Below are 14,706 nucleotides of genomic sequence, written 5' to 3' on the forward strand. Positions count from 1 at the left end.
GCTGCTGATGGAATTCAAACACACAACAATGGCGACTCCAAGCCCGAACAACTCAACAACACCTGGCAGCCACAACAGCAGCAACAGCGGCGGCGGCGGCAACAACGCGGGACCCGCAGCAAACCACCACCACCAGTCCCAGTCCCAGTCCCAGTCCCAGCACATTACCACCATGAGCAGCATGCAGGGTGAGTGGAGCTGGAGAGAGGGGGGGGGGGAATAAAAATGTCTGCTGGTAGCTGGGTGGCTCTCATTCTGCTGCAGTGAAGGTTAATGTTAGCAGACTGGGAGAGGAGTGGGGGGTTGGTGGGAGCTGTGGGAGGCTCTCTGGCTACTCCCAGGATTGGGATTGTATTCCCAAGGGATCGGGCGAGTGTTTTTCCCAGTAGTTCACCATCCCGTATTGGTTGTTGGTGGATGGATTAGAGATGGGGTTGTTTTGTTTCACCTCTCTAATTGTGTTTAATGTCCTTGCTACCATTTTGACGTTTTGTATCTTCGTTACGTTCAGTCGTCCTATTGCTATCTCGCCAAACTCCGTTCAAAAAAAAGGCAATTTTAATTATGCGTCTGTCATAATGGTCATATATTAAATATTTATTTTTTAAATCTTACAAACCGTACAGAGACACTATTCGGCGGGGATTTAATTAATGTGTCATCGTTTGTGTGTCTCTGTAAAGACACTTTAATACCTGCACTGTGCAGCTTCCACATACATATATATCATTTATGACATGCAGAAGATTTCCACTACCTCCTGCTGTGACCTGTGCAATGTTCTTTATCCATCACATCTGTATATAAAAAGCTGTTTATCTTGTCTTTTTCTGTTCTGTGTTTTATTTAATATGTATTTTCTTATCTGGAGCTGCTGTAGTGAGTGAATTCCCCCCCCATGTGGGATCAATAAAGTCTCATCTGATCCTATTTTAATTACAGCTACCTTGGCATTCACAACGTTTGGGTATTTCTTAAATCAAACCTCATTCTTCTTCCACACAGAATTCAGTTTGAGAGCTACGTTAGTGTTAAACACGCCGAATTCATCCACAATTAATACATCATGTGAAGTCACATCGTCTGTGTGTCGTCGCCAAGATGCAAAACCAAGTGGAATTGATTAATTTGATTGTAAAGTTGAATGGGTTTCCGTCCATTGTCAATGCTGTGTGTGGTTTTAATTTTATTTCTTGCACAAACAATGTCTCATTTTAACTTTCAGAGTCCAACACCTGCTGGAGATGTCAGAGTGAAACAGGTAGCTACACATTTCATTCACTCCCCAGAGAAGGAGAAGCAGTTTTAATGAGCAATACAATTAATTAAGTTGACATATTAACTGGTGATTTTTGCTTCCCAGAACAGATGAAGCTCCATTAGTTATTTCTTTACACTACTAGTTTAAGAAAAGCCCTGAGTGATGATGTTAAATGTAGTTTATGTAGTTTATATAGTTATTCGGTTTGGTTGATTTATTTCTTGATTTCACTTCCATGTGATGATTAAATGAATCAGTAAAAATTGGATTTATAATGATGCATGTTAACTGTATACCCCATAATCTGTATTTAATAGTTCAGGCTTTAAATGCTTTAAATGATTTATTCAGTATCAGATATCTGACATTTATCTCTGTTGTATAATCCTGTGCTCTTCGTCCCCTCCTGACCATTTTCCACCTTTTACCTTAATGCTGCTAACTAATGATCCCTAACTCCTGACATGATGCTGACTGATGGTGAGCTGTCCCAACAAAAATGTTTTATTAAATCTGTGATTCTGTTTTCCTTTGCAAAACCATTTCATAACGGTAATTCTTGTAGACCCCCCCGTCCCCCGTCTTTCCCTCCTCTTTTTCTTTTTTTAAGTTTTACCTGCAGGTTATTTTACCTCCTTCATTCATTTTGCCGTTCCACCGACTGACACATGACATTACTTCACCGTTCTAAAGTGCTCGTCTCATAAATGCGTGCATGCTGATGCATTTAACCCGTGATAGAAAGCCCCCCCCCCGGTATGTTTGACATGTCAGCAGAGCAAGGCCAACTTCTGTGATTAGTCCTGGTTTTTGTTGGGTGACACAGGGAGAGGAGATATGAGGGAACATCTGAGTCTCACTAACAAAAGCCGCCTCTTGAAGAAGACTTCGCCAAACTGAAGGTGAAATATGAAGAAAATAAAAGCTGTCTTCTCACCTCTTAGGGTTTCAGATAAACCTGTCTGGAGCTCCCCCAAGTAAGCCAAACCTCTTTTGCTTCAGCACCAACAGTTCTCATCCCTTTTGTCTGGTATGGGGGAGTCTGTCCTGCTGTTCTCAACTAATCCAAAGTCCAAGACGGGTTCACGTAGGCTTGTGCCGGTAGCTAAACAGTTCAGTGTTTTTTTTTTAAGATACTCAGGTTAACATAGAGGCTTTTAATAAATCACTGCCAGCTACCTGATTCACAACATCTCTGCTCAAAAAGTGCAGTTTATTGTCCGACTGATTAAGCCACAGCTACGGGTGTGAGGTGTGTTTGTTCCCATCGGCACAAGCCTAAAAATTAAGAGCTTCCATTGATTTTTGGGTACTGAATTGATCTGTCCTCCCTCAGTGTGATAAAAGTTCCCACAACTAAAAAAAAAAAAAGTGTGTTTTTTGCTTCGTTAAACTCAATTAAACACAGTAATGGAAGCTCTGCCTCACTGGTTTTCAGTGTGTGACTAACAAACAAAAGTAATGCCTGTAGTGTTGTGTTCTCTTTTGGCATGGGTGCACTTTCAGCATAGCGCTTTGCTTGTCGAGACAAGGCGCACACACCGGAGAGTTGTCATTTCAAGCGTTGGTTTTCCGCTCAAGCCGTGTTGGAATTCACGCATTCTTGTGGTGTTTTTTTTTTTTTCGGGAGGCGGAGCGAGCGAGTGTGCACAGCGCTTTCCTCCGATGTGAAGGTGAAATCAAAGCAGTTGGCCTTGAGGAGCATGTCATGTAGCAGTGTTTTCTGTTTCCTGTCTTTATGTGTGGGGTTGGTGTGTCTTGCACTGTGAATGTAGGTGTGTTTGGGATCTTAGCAGCATGCTTACGTCTCCGTCTCTGCTTCAGATAGAGGATTCAGACGAAATGTGTACGATATGTAAGCTCGCTGATCAATAGCTGAATGTGTTTGGCTGCTGCTGAGCATGTGACAGGGTAAATGGTAGAGGCATTAAAGTACTGCAATATGCAAATATAAAAGCACTATAAACATGTGGAAATATTATATGATAGAAGACAATCCAGTGCCAATTCATTTAAGACTCAAATTTGAATTTATAGTCATATAAACAGAGTTTTAACCGACCTGCTTGACTGTAAATGTTGTTAGCCATTGTTTTGCAACCCATTAAAGGTGGGGTAAGTGATTCTAATCAAATACTAGATATATATCGGTCGGTCAGTATTGGCCAATCGTAAACATATCCGATATTATAACGATTGTTTTCCCGCTGTATATTTCAAAGAAGGTAGTTTTCACAGTACGGATGTTTAGTTGTTTGTTTTTTATTTTTATTTATCCTTTTATTTTCTCCGTGTTCATTTCTAGAATTGGTTCACAATGTAGCCTATTTGTTTAAGAAAGCGAGCTTCTGAGTAGCTTTGCAGACTCGTATCATTCATATAAATGAATCAGACCAGGATTTGTGTGTCAAGTAACGTTGACCCTCGGTTCACACCGCCTACCTGCAGCGTTTGCATCGACATTGTGTCGGCTGCTGCTGCTGCTGCTGCTGCCAGCCCTAGAACAATGGAAAGTGTCAAGGACGAGAAAACACTGAATATGTCAGAAAAGAAGCGATTGTTAAAAATGATAAAAACACAATACAGGCAGAGAATTATATAAAAAGTTCCCCTAAACAGAAATAATCTGCTCAAAAAACAAACTTCCTGCAGTTCACTGAGTTCACTGTTTAGGGTTCATTGTACAGTTTTGAATATATATATACACACACACACACACACACACATAGCCAGGGGTCATCAGTTTACTACATGATGGAGAAAATGAAAGGTCCTTTAAGGAAAAAGGTTGCTATATCATGGTGTTTGTCACGTTACTGGATTTCTCCAGAATCACACACCCCACCTTTAACTTGTGAAGTGAGGCGTAAATTAATGCGTTAAAGTGTTAAAGGGCCTAATTCTTCTTGTTAGGAAATCACATGAAAAAGACCTCAACTAACTTTGTGTCTCTCAGCTCTAAGCCCATTGTTTCCAGCTGCTCCCTGTAGCTCTTAGCTTTTTTTTTAAGGGACTATTTTCAGCTGCGGATTAATCCACATGTGGTGCTCTTATTTCCAGCAGTGTATGTGTGAGTCCAAATCAACTAGTGTGTGTGTTCATGGTAATGAAGGAAGTTCAACAGTGTGTCTCAGAGGAAGAACATTTGATACATAGACAGTACCTGTTAGTCGTTGTGTTGTTGTTGTTGTTGTTGTTTTATCTGAGGCTGATAGGTGAGTATGTTTTTTTTTTTTTGGAAATATGGCGGCAGTAAAACATCCACATATGGTGATGCCACTTCCTCACTTCCCTTGTTCTATGGAAAGCATGACATCCATGGATTTGAGTAAACTGTGATGAATTTACTCGCCTCCTCGTCCCCCTCTGTTATCTCATTTTATGGTTTGTGTTGTCACTCACTCATCAGTCTGACCTTTCATGTGGGATGAGTTTGCTTTTGGTGTTGCTCCATCCTCCACACGCGCTGCCTCCCGTAAGATCTGATCACATTATGGTTCTTTTTCCCTGCGCAGGTAAACGCAAAGCCCTGAAGCTGAACTTTGCCAACCCTCCGATCAAACCCACGACTAGATTCACACTGAACACGGCGGGGCCGCCCTTTCAAAACCCGCACATGTGAGCAAAACCTGCAGATCAAATCCAGGGTCACTGCGTTTACATTAGCTTGTTTTTTCTGCGTCTCCTTAACACACGCTTTACACTTGCGGCGTTTCCCCGGCAGAGAGAGGCTGAGAACACACAGCATCGAGTCGTCAGGAAAGTTGAAGATCTCCCCGGAGCAGCACTGGGACTTCACGGCCGAGGATCTCAAAGATTTGGGCGAGATCGGCCGCGGGGCTTACGGCTCCGTCAACAAGATGGTGCACAAGCCGAGCAACCAGATCATGGCGGTGAAGGTGATGAACTGATTGATATGTAGGTCTAAAGACTCTGTGTTAATTACAATGTCTCTGATTGTAACGTTTGTTTGTTCGCAGAGAATTCGGTCAACAGTTGATGAGAAGGAGCAGAAGCAGCTGCTGATGGACTTAGACGTGGTCATGAGAAGTAGTGATTGTCCCTACATCGTGCAGTTTTATGGTGCTCTGTTCAGAGAGGTGACGCTCACATTTCAGCTTCAAAGATAGGGAAACTCCTGTCTTCCTATTACAGACGCAAATCTTAAACTCACAGCTCTGTCCTGTCCTGTGTCAGATCTCCTTATCTTCAGAAATCCTCAGTCGAACTGTAAACTGTGTTTGACCCTGCGGCTGTCTCGAGCAGATTAAGTTAGCAATGTGTTCTTATGTCACAGAACACAGGAAATATATGCCTTCAAGTGTGAGCACGTATCATTTTATGTTAAACATTGGAAGTAATTCTTCATTTAGGAAGGTTCTGTAATAGTTAAATTCATAAGCTAGAATAGAGGATAAAGTGATGTGTGCTTCCTTTACTCTGCGTTATGTCTAATGACTTAAATCTCTTGTGTTTCAGGGTGACTGTTGGATTTGTATGGAACTTATGGCTACCTCGTTAGACAAATTTTACAAATTTGTATATTGCTCATTAGACGACGTGATTCCAGAGGAAATATTAGGAAAAATAACATTAGCTGTAAGTGTTTTTTCCTACGATCACTTTTCAGGAATAAAGACGCCTCATTTCCGACTCCCGTTGCTAAAACCTTCTCTGTGTTTTTCAGACTGTGAAGGCACTTAACCACTTAAAAGAAAACTTGAAAATAATACACAGAGGTAAGACAACACCAGACCCTTTCTTAATCTTATTGTTCATCTTCAGATATCCTATCATCACCCGTCTCTCCTCCCCGCAGACATTAAGCCGTCAAACATCCTCCTGGACAGGAACGGCAACATAAAGCTGTGTGACTTTGGCATCAGCGGTCAGCTGGTGGACTCCATCGCCAAAACCAGAGACGCTGGCTGCAGACCATACATGGCGGTAAGCAACACCGAGCTGAACACGCTGAAATCAATCAGGAAATATCTTAATCGGTGAACTCGGTTATGTCTTAAAGATCGAGACTCAACTGTATTCTTTTCCACAAATGTCAAAGCAAACAGTTGTTCATTTTCTCTTCCACAATTCGGTAAAACACGACGCGGATGTGAAGCGGGACAGGTTTGTGACTCGTCTGCTCGGGATTGTCGTGTCAGCAGATGAGTTATAGTTTGGTGTGTCTAAGACAATTTCCCTGATGAATCACTACCTGGTTTAAATAGTGCTGACAAATGACACTGAGTGACTCGGCTTTGAGTAAGAACTGTTAGAAAAGGGACGGTAAGTTGTGTTTAACCTTAAAAGGTGCCGTAGGTGGGATGTGATGCACTGATATGAGTTGCTGTTTTCCATTTGAGTTTGAGGTAACTCCCTCGCACATCGTTTATTACTGAAAATGCAAAAGGGAGTCTTGAAGTGTTTGAAATGTGAGCCAGAAAGTGAGCTTTGAAATCTCAGTATTTGATCAGCAACAACCTGCAGATGTTGTATTGTGGGGGTTTTATGGTGCTTTTAGTGCCGTGGAGCAGAAATAATCTTATTACACACTGCATCTTTATTCCATTAACTGACCTGATGTGTTACACTGTGGAAAAGGAGACTGAAAAATGATTCCTCCTACATTTGACATTTTCTATTTAAAGGTTATATATGAGATTTACAATGAGGTCACACTCCTTTTGTCTGTGTTGCTATCGCAGCCTCTCTGTGGTTTGTTTACAAAGCTGGTCTGGCCCCACATAAATATTAGTTAAGGATTTATTTCGACCAAACCAGAGTTGGTGATTGGTGAGTTTTAGTTTGTTGCGATACTCTGCGAGGTAAAATTAGCGTTTTGTTTTTTTTCAATGGAGTCTGTTGGTGAGCAACAGAAACATGACTCAAGCTCCAAAAACACTTGATGTTACATTTTCCCTAAACTCTACGGAGGCCTTTAAGTCCACCCTCCCTGCTCATATCTTTCACACCTCACACCTCCAGTTTGTATAACCCTTATGACATGACTCTGACATCATCCTCCACAGCCACAGAGCACATTAAACAACTGTCTGTACTGAGTAGTTCTCCTCATGGTGGGTAGAATCGGTCTGTAATGATGACAAATCTTGATGTTTGTGGAATTCCCCTTTTTATAAAAAGACAGCAATAGATTAAGTGATTAAACCACATCATAATTCCCTACAGCCCAAGGTAAGTCTTCAGTTTGCATGTTTTTTTGTTTTTGCATGTGGCAAGATATTCAATTAAAATGATATAAAATTAAGAAAAAGCTGCAAAATCGTATCTTTTTAGACAAAGTAAAATGATAAAAGATGGATTATCACTGCTGCTGTGTGTGTGTGTGTGTGTGTGTGTGTGTGTGTGTGTGTGTGTGTGTGTGTGTGTGTAACGTAACTGAAGAGCGCCAAATGTTTGGCAGTTCAAGCGAGTGATCTCACCGCGTCGTCATCACTCCAGGTTATTTTCTGTTGTGAGGTTACATCAGCTGTGGGCACCCCTCCCCCCCCCACACTTCCTCCCCTCAACCCCCCCCATTTCCTCCCCTCAACACCCCCGGTCTCTCCACAGCAGTTTCCATTCTAAATTTGGTGAGGCACTATCGCGACCCCAGCGGCACACCACCCACACTAGCACCTTCTGTCAGGGCCGAGGCTGGGGGGGCGGAGGGGGCTTCATTCATGACATAGGTTTGAACTAAGTCACCCAGGAGCTTCCCTGTGAGCTCAGGCTGCAGGAATCTCCAGCTCCAGTTTCCTGTTTCCAGCTGGCACGCTCTCCAGGTGTTTGATCACCGCACTGCCGGTTACAGCAGGCTTAATGACGTACCAAAAAAAACAACTGACCTCAGTACAGCTGGGGGAGCCTGACTTATTGTTCGCAGTGCAGACGAGTTTACAGAACCAGTAGCTCTTATTCACAGCTCCTTGTGATTATGACTAAAGCTACCGTCAGGGTTCCCACACATCCTGGAAAACCTGGAAATTTAGAGAAAATGACCAAATATCCTGGAAATAATCTTTGTTGTCCAGGTGTGCAGTAGAAATAGTGTAGACGGTCATATCCACATGCATACACAGCCTATACATACTCAAATATGTTGTTGTGGTTGATACTTGCACAGAGATGTAAATTGAAGGTGCAAAACTGTAGTCAATTCGTAGGAGACTGAAAAATCTGATCTAACGTAAGAATTTGCAGCTTTTTCTTAAATTTGATGTCATTTTATTAGAATATCTTTGACAAAACATGCAAACTGAAGACCTCACCTTGTGCTGTAGGGAATTATAATGTGTTTTAATCACTTAATCTATTGCTAACTGTCTTTTTATAAAAAGGGGAATTCCACAGACCACATATAGACAGATTTGTCATCATTACACACCGATTCTACCCACCATGAGGAGAACTACTTGCTACAGACACAGATGTATAATGTGCTCTGTGGCTGTGGAGGAGCTTCCTGAAATCTGAAGAATTCTAGTATCAAGAAAAACTCCTGGAAAATGTCCTGCAAAGGTTCCTGGAAAATGAGTTTCCTTAAGAAGAGTGGGAACACTGTACTGTACTTGTTGTTTTCTTTACACACATTTCACTTCCTCAAAACTCTTTGTACACTTCTCTTTACCGACGTGCAGCTCAGCGCAACACAATTAAAATAACACTCGATCCATGTCTCAGGATCAACTGCTGTTTTCCAATCTAGTTTTTCCCTATTTCAAAGCGAAAATCTGTTGGTCGCAAAGTACACTGACCTTTGGTATGGCTCGACTCGACTCTTCCTGCGTTTGGTACCTCTTCTTCATCTTCTGCTGCAGATAGAGCGCCCTCAATGTAGTCGGAGCTGATCGTCACAGCGATGCTATTCCAGCAGTTGGGAAACATGTAGACGGGAGCTTTACTTTGGTAACGCTACTCTTAGAGACAACAGAGGGTATGAAGGGACGGTGTTTTATTGATACGACTGCACTTTGTCAGTTGACCATGGCGAGGTTTTACCATTTTCGGGTGGAGTAAAAATAAATTGCGATCGCTATTGATGGTATTTAAAAATGCTGGGTTTGTGTAGGATGTCCCGGCTGTGTGATAGGATTAAAGCTGCAGTAGGTAACTTTTATAAACAAACTTTTCACTATATCCTGACAGTAGAACATGAGACAGATAATCTGGTTCCTCTGGCTCGTTCTAGTGCCACTAATGACTGTTGTAAGAATCCACCGGGCCCGAACAAAAACAACCAATCAGAGCCGAGGAAGATATAAAGATGCTTTTTGTTGGAGGCTTGAAGATAATTTATTGGTAAGTCTCATTATCAGGGTCCCGAAGCGTCTGTGTTTGACGCCCTGGGAATCAACACGACTCATCATCAACTGTCCTATTCTGCTCTGATTGGTAGTTTTCATTCGGGCCCGGTGGATTGAGTCATTAGGAGCACTAGAACGAGCCAGAGGAACCAGATTCTTTCACAGATTGTCAGCCTCATGTTCTACTGTCAGGATTTAGTGAAAGCTTCAGCAAATATGATAAAAATGTCTTTTTATAAAAATGACCTACTGCAGCTTTAATCATTTAGTCTTTAAACTGTCAGAAAATCCAAACAAAGGCCCGTCAGAAGCTTCCAGAGCCCAAAGTGTCGCCTTCTAGGTCTTTATTTTGTCATAACAACAATTTAAAAACCCCAAAAGGATTCAGTTTATCGTGATAAAGTCCTCCCATTGGAGCAGCTAGAGCTTATGACAGTTTGCTCCAAGCAGCTAATTGATTATTAAAATAGCTGTCTAATCGTTTCCCCTCTAACGCTGTTTATATTTTAATGGATTTATTCGCCGCGATTGTGGAGACTAAACACTTCCAGTCTTGGCAGATGTGAGCGGGGCTCTATGCAGCAGTCAGCTGCTGTTCCATAAAACCCATCAGTGCTGCAGCACAGACTGTCCCGCTCCGCCGGGTGACATCAGCATCTAAATCAGGCCTGTAAATGGGCCAGCGAGGTGCTTCCTTCTCGCCGCGCAGCAGCGGGAGAGTTCTGCAGCACTCGACACACTTCATTACCGCGTCTGTTGGCGACGGAGCACGGAGACGAGGCTGTGAATGACAGAGCTGGCAGACGTGCTCCCGTTAGGCACGCAGAGGCGTAATAACTTGTGTCTGAGCTGGAGAGCTGATGGCATCTGGTTGTGCAGGTGAAAACATGCCCGGAGGTGATGAGCTGGTTTGGTATTCTCACGGGGGGAGTTTGTGTTTTGGCCCCCGTTTGAGCACGAACACCTGCTTCTTTCTCCTCATAAAAAAACATAGTTTAGTTGCTCGAGTATTAAACACATCACAGTCACGAGCTTTGCTGAAGTGTGGAAGTTTTCTCGAGATGTGTGGATAAAGTCTGACGGATCTCTGAGGCTTTCTTCCCGTTAATGCTGAGAAAAGATTTGAAGCCTCTTTTAAATTCAACACACACACACACACACACACACACACACACACACACACACACACACACACACACACACACACACACACACACACACACACACACACACAGTGACATCTGGTGGTGTGAAAAACGTACAGCAGCCTGAGGCCAAAACACTGCAAAGCCTCTCTCATTTTTAAATATTCAGTATGTATATGTGCAATAAGAAAACAAGAAGCCCAGAGTTCCCACACGTCCTGGAAAACCTGGAAGTTTAGTGACTAATTCACCAGTCATGGAAACACCTGGATAAATATCCTGGAAATAATCGATGTTGTCCTGGTTTGTATTTGAGCCGCTCACTGAGATCGAAGTGGAACCGACTTGCTATCTTTTCCAGAGCTTTCCATGGATGCAGCCTGTTAATGATCAGATTACCCGTCACTGTGGTTGAACAGTTACATCCACAGTGATGTTAATTATACTTTAACTCTCTAGAAGAGGAATTTTTCTGTAAAATAAAATAAATGCAACTCAATGTGAGCTGTTTCTGATGAGCTGTGGTCAAAGTAATGCTGTCAGTTTGTCAGAAACAGCAGCTTTAATGACCGTTAGTGAGCGAGGAAACTGAACCCTGGAAGCCTCAATTATTAAATCTACAACACTCTTGTTTAGAACTGCTGCAGTAAAATAATGAATAAGTAATAATAAGCAAATGTTTGTCCAATAAGCCTACATATAAGATAGTTGTATTAATATTAATGACAGTTTTAACTTCCTGGTTGAGTCACAATATAAACGCATATGATATTCACTGATATATAAACTGATATGACCTCTTGCTCGGCATCAGGCACAAATGTTGCCACTCTTTCTCCCGTTATCCCTCCAGTGTGCGTTTATCATCCGACTCACGGTTCAGCTGTGAAACTGTGCCGAAGCTCCGATAGCGCCTGAAGCTTCGGACGTCATCGGTTGACGTAGTTTTCTTCGTGTGTGTTTACTGGAACTTCACAGGAGTTCTGGAGCTTCGCCATCTACTGCAGAGTTTCCTCAAATACAATACGCAAAAAGTTATGATATAACTTCATCAGAGAGGTTACTTGTTATTTATTTAGAGTCATATTTCCTAACTAGGACAAGACACACACACACACACACACACACACACACGTTTTTTTAGGATGCTTCAAACACTCGTAGTATCTTTCTTTGACATCCGGTCTGGGTTATTTTCCCTGTTTATTGTTTTTAAACCTACATTTTTCTTCTGTTTCCTGTTTGATTTCCAGCCAGAGCGAATAGACCCCAGCGCGTCCCGGCAAGGCTACGATGTCCGCTCAGATGTTTGGAGTTTGGGAATCACACTGGTGAGTCCTCACTTCACCCTGAGGGTTAACCAGTAAGGTTAACTGGAATTTGATATCCTGGTAGTATTTTAACCCCTCGTTCAGATCGCCTACGTAAACCTGGGTGCAGGTTTTGTTTGAAACTCAGTTGTTAGTAGGTTGAGAGGTATAATATGAAACTTTAAGGCAAAACCTGTTTTAATATATAATTATATGACCGTTGGGAGCAAATGCAGTCCTGTATTGTCAAAGAAAAACCTGGAAAATATCCTGGAAAGGTCCTGGGAAATGATTTCTTAAAAAGTGTGTTTACATCTTTATTTCTGAAGTTACATCCCACCTGATTTGTAGAACATCATCATCATCCCGTTCTTCTGTGTGTATCATGTGTTTCAGTACGAGCTGGCCACCGGGCGGTTTCCCTACCCGAAGTGGAACAGTGTGTTCGACCAGTTGACCCAGGTGGTGAGGGGAGACCCGCCGCAGCTCAGCAACTCGGACGAGAGACGCTTCTCTCCCAAATTCATCTCCTTTGTCAACGTGTGGTAAGGAAACGCTGCTGCAATATGCCGCAGTCGTAGACATTCAGAGAGACTGTATGTTTCATGGAGCACTGCTGCTTGCTCTTCTGTCCCCCCCTGGTGGACAAATGCTCAAACTGCACCCTCCTCCTTTTAACACTGTATTTTTCATCCTTTCTCAAGCCTTACAAAGGATGAGTCAAGAAGGCCAAAGTACAAAGAGCTACTGGTGAGTTCATACTGAGTCATCATGAAGGCTTCTGCCCTCTCTCTCTCTGTTCACTCGTAAAGCACCAAATGAGCTGTAGTTTTATTTTGTAGGAGTTGTTATTGATGTACACATTGTCCTCCTCCTCCTCCCCCCCCTCCAGAAAGATCCGTTCATCCAGATGTACGAGGAGCGCTCGGTGGACGTAGCCGGTTACGTCTGCCGGCTCCTGGATCAGATGCCGGCGTCCCCCAGCTCACCTATGTATATGGACTGATAGCAGGACAGTAATACAACATATACACCAGTCTGCAACAATAAAGACATAAAAAAAGAAAAAAAGACAACAACGTAAACAGAAACAAATCCTCGTGTAAATTTGCTTGGTCCCCTTATTGCAGTGTTAAAAGAGAATTGTAAAGCCTAAAAAAAAAAATAAAATAAAAAAAAACACCGCTTGCAATAAAAGTGGTGTCTTTCAGTCATGCCTGTATAAATATATCAACGTTAAAAACACTTCTGTTTCTCTCTCGTGCACACACACAGACGCACAGTCGTGTAAGTATAATAGCAGCTGAATCAATCAATCATGGTCTTGACTCATCTCGATGAGGACGCATCTCAGTGGTTAGTACAGTGATTTAAGAAAAACAAAAACACAAAAAAAAACCAACCAGAAAATAACCTGGAACTTGTATTTATAGAACCAAAATCATGTGGAGTATTTTGATTTGGAGATTCTTCAGCATACTGGAATCACGCTCTTTGTGAATTGTTCCCACCTCTTCCATGTACGTTAAACTGAAAAGCATTGTGTTTGGTATCTTAATGGAACTTTGCTTCTCTGGGTATAAAAAAAAGCAGTTTTAAAAAGTGTCGGTGGTCACAATCATGTTTAGACCTGCAGTCCAGTCGGTGCTGAGGCCTCGCCGTGCAACCGACTATATGCTGATATATGAATAAAGAAAGAAAGAGAGGAGTGTGTTCTGTGTCTTTTCTGAGTGGCTTCAACATAAATACATTGTGTTTCTGTGCTAATTTGTGGATGAATGAACGTTCCTGAGCATGTTTCTGCATCAGGTCATATTTCATGTTCTTAAAACAGCCATTTTTAACAGATATATGTTCAATTAATCAGATTTTTTTGTATGAATGTTATTGAAAACACTTTAAATCCTTTATAAATACGACCTTTAAGAGGGGTTACTGTAACAGGACGCCTCATTGTTTTTATTTTCTCTCAGCAGTAAAATAAACACATTTTAAATACTTAAATGAAACTAAATAACGGTTGTTAATAAAGAGGTTAACAGGCTCATGTTTTCTCTCAGTAAAACTCACTTTGAGACTAAATATGCATTCAGGAAAAGTTAAGCCTCACGCATTTGAAATACTTTATAAAAGAGAAAAATATTTTCTTTTTGTGACCCAGATAAACTCTCCGGTGACCCAAACAGTCTCTGGGAATGAAAGAGAGAAATAATAAAACAATTTATGATAAAACAAACGCCATTGAATATTTCGATTCAATACTTTATTACATTATTGTAGCACATTAATATAGAGTAATGTAGAGTTCAAATATCTTTCTTTCTGGGCTTTTCCAAGCAAATATGTGATTGTTTGCAATTAAATCAGCATATATTCCTCCCTCATGCCACTCCATGAATATTTCTGTGGATGCACCTGGAAGCAGGTGATCTGTAACTAGTCAATAATTAAAGAGAAACTGTTTCTATGCACGAGTGTTAATTTGCTTTTTACTATAAACTGCTGTACGACGAAACGTTTGACACCAGATATCTGTGGAGAACAGGTACGATTGATGTTTTTAATATATTTAGTTACTTTGCAGATTTAGATTATTAATAGAAATGTGAATCAGCTAATATGTTGTATATTATGTATTAAACTACCCAGCAGTAAATAAAGTTAAATTAAAAGTAGCTCTGCAT

At 41.6% G+C, this 14,706-nt stretch overlaps 1 protein-coding gene across 4 annotated transcripts in view; it reads left to right on the top strand.

The window, feature by feature from the left end:
- The window catches only part of map2k4a (mitogen-activated protein kinase kinase 4a), a 14,017-nt gene extending 290 nt beyond the window's left edge, over positions 1 to 13,727 (top strand). Inside the window, exons 1-13 of one of the 4 annotated variants that reach the window (XM_051387759.1) lie at positions 1 to 188; positions 1,226 to 1,261; positions 2,206 to 2,238; positions 4,777 to 4,879; positions 4,986 to 5,160; positions 5,242 to 5,361; positions 5,741 to 5,860; positions 5,949 to 6,000; positions 6,081 to 6,208; positions 11,966 to 12,043; positions 12,419 to 12,567; positions 12,727 to 12,772; positions 12,915 to 13,727. The exon at positions 1 to 188 is cut by the window's left edge and continues 290 nt beyond it. In XM_051387759.1, the coding sequence (XP_051243719.1) occupies positions 8 to 188; positions 1,226 to 1,261; positions 2,206 to 2,238; positions 4,777 to 4,879; positions 4,986 to 5,160; positions 5,242 to 5,361; positions 5,741 to 5,860; positions 5,949 to 6,000; positions 6,081 to 6,208; positions 11,966 to 12,043; positions 12,419 to 12,567; positions 12,727 to 12,772; positions 12,915 to 13,028 (1,335 nt within the window). In that variant the 5' untranslated portion in view covers positions 1 to 7 and the 3' untranslated portion in view covers positions 13,029 to 13,727. Of the gene's footprint in view, positions 189 to 1,225; positions 1,262 to 1,284; positions 1,742 to 2,205; positions 2,239 to 4,776; positions 4,880 to 4,985; positions 5,161 to 5,241; positions 5,362 to 5,740; positions 5,861 to 5,948; positions 6,001 to 6,080; positions 6,209 to 11,965; positions 12,044 to 12,418; positions 12,568 to 12,726; positions 12,773 to 12,914 lie in introns of those variants that run through there. The other 3 variants (XM_051387760.1, XM_051387761.1, XM_051387762.1) reach the window with 3 other exon arrangements.
- Positions 13,728 to 14,706: the final 979 nt, after the last annotated feature.

This window comes from Dicentrarchus labrax, unplaced genomic scaffold (assembly GCF_905237075.1).
Source record: "Dicentrarchus labrax unplaced genomic scaffold, dlabrax2021, whole genome shotgun sequence".
NCBI lineage: Eukaryota > Metazoa > Chordata > Actinopteri > Moronidae > Dicentrarchus > Dicentrarchus labrax.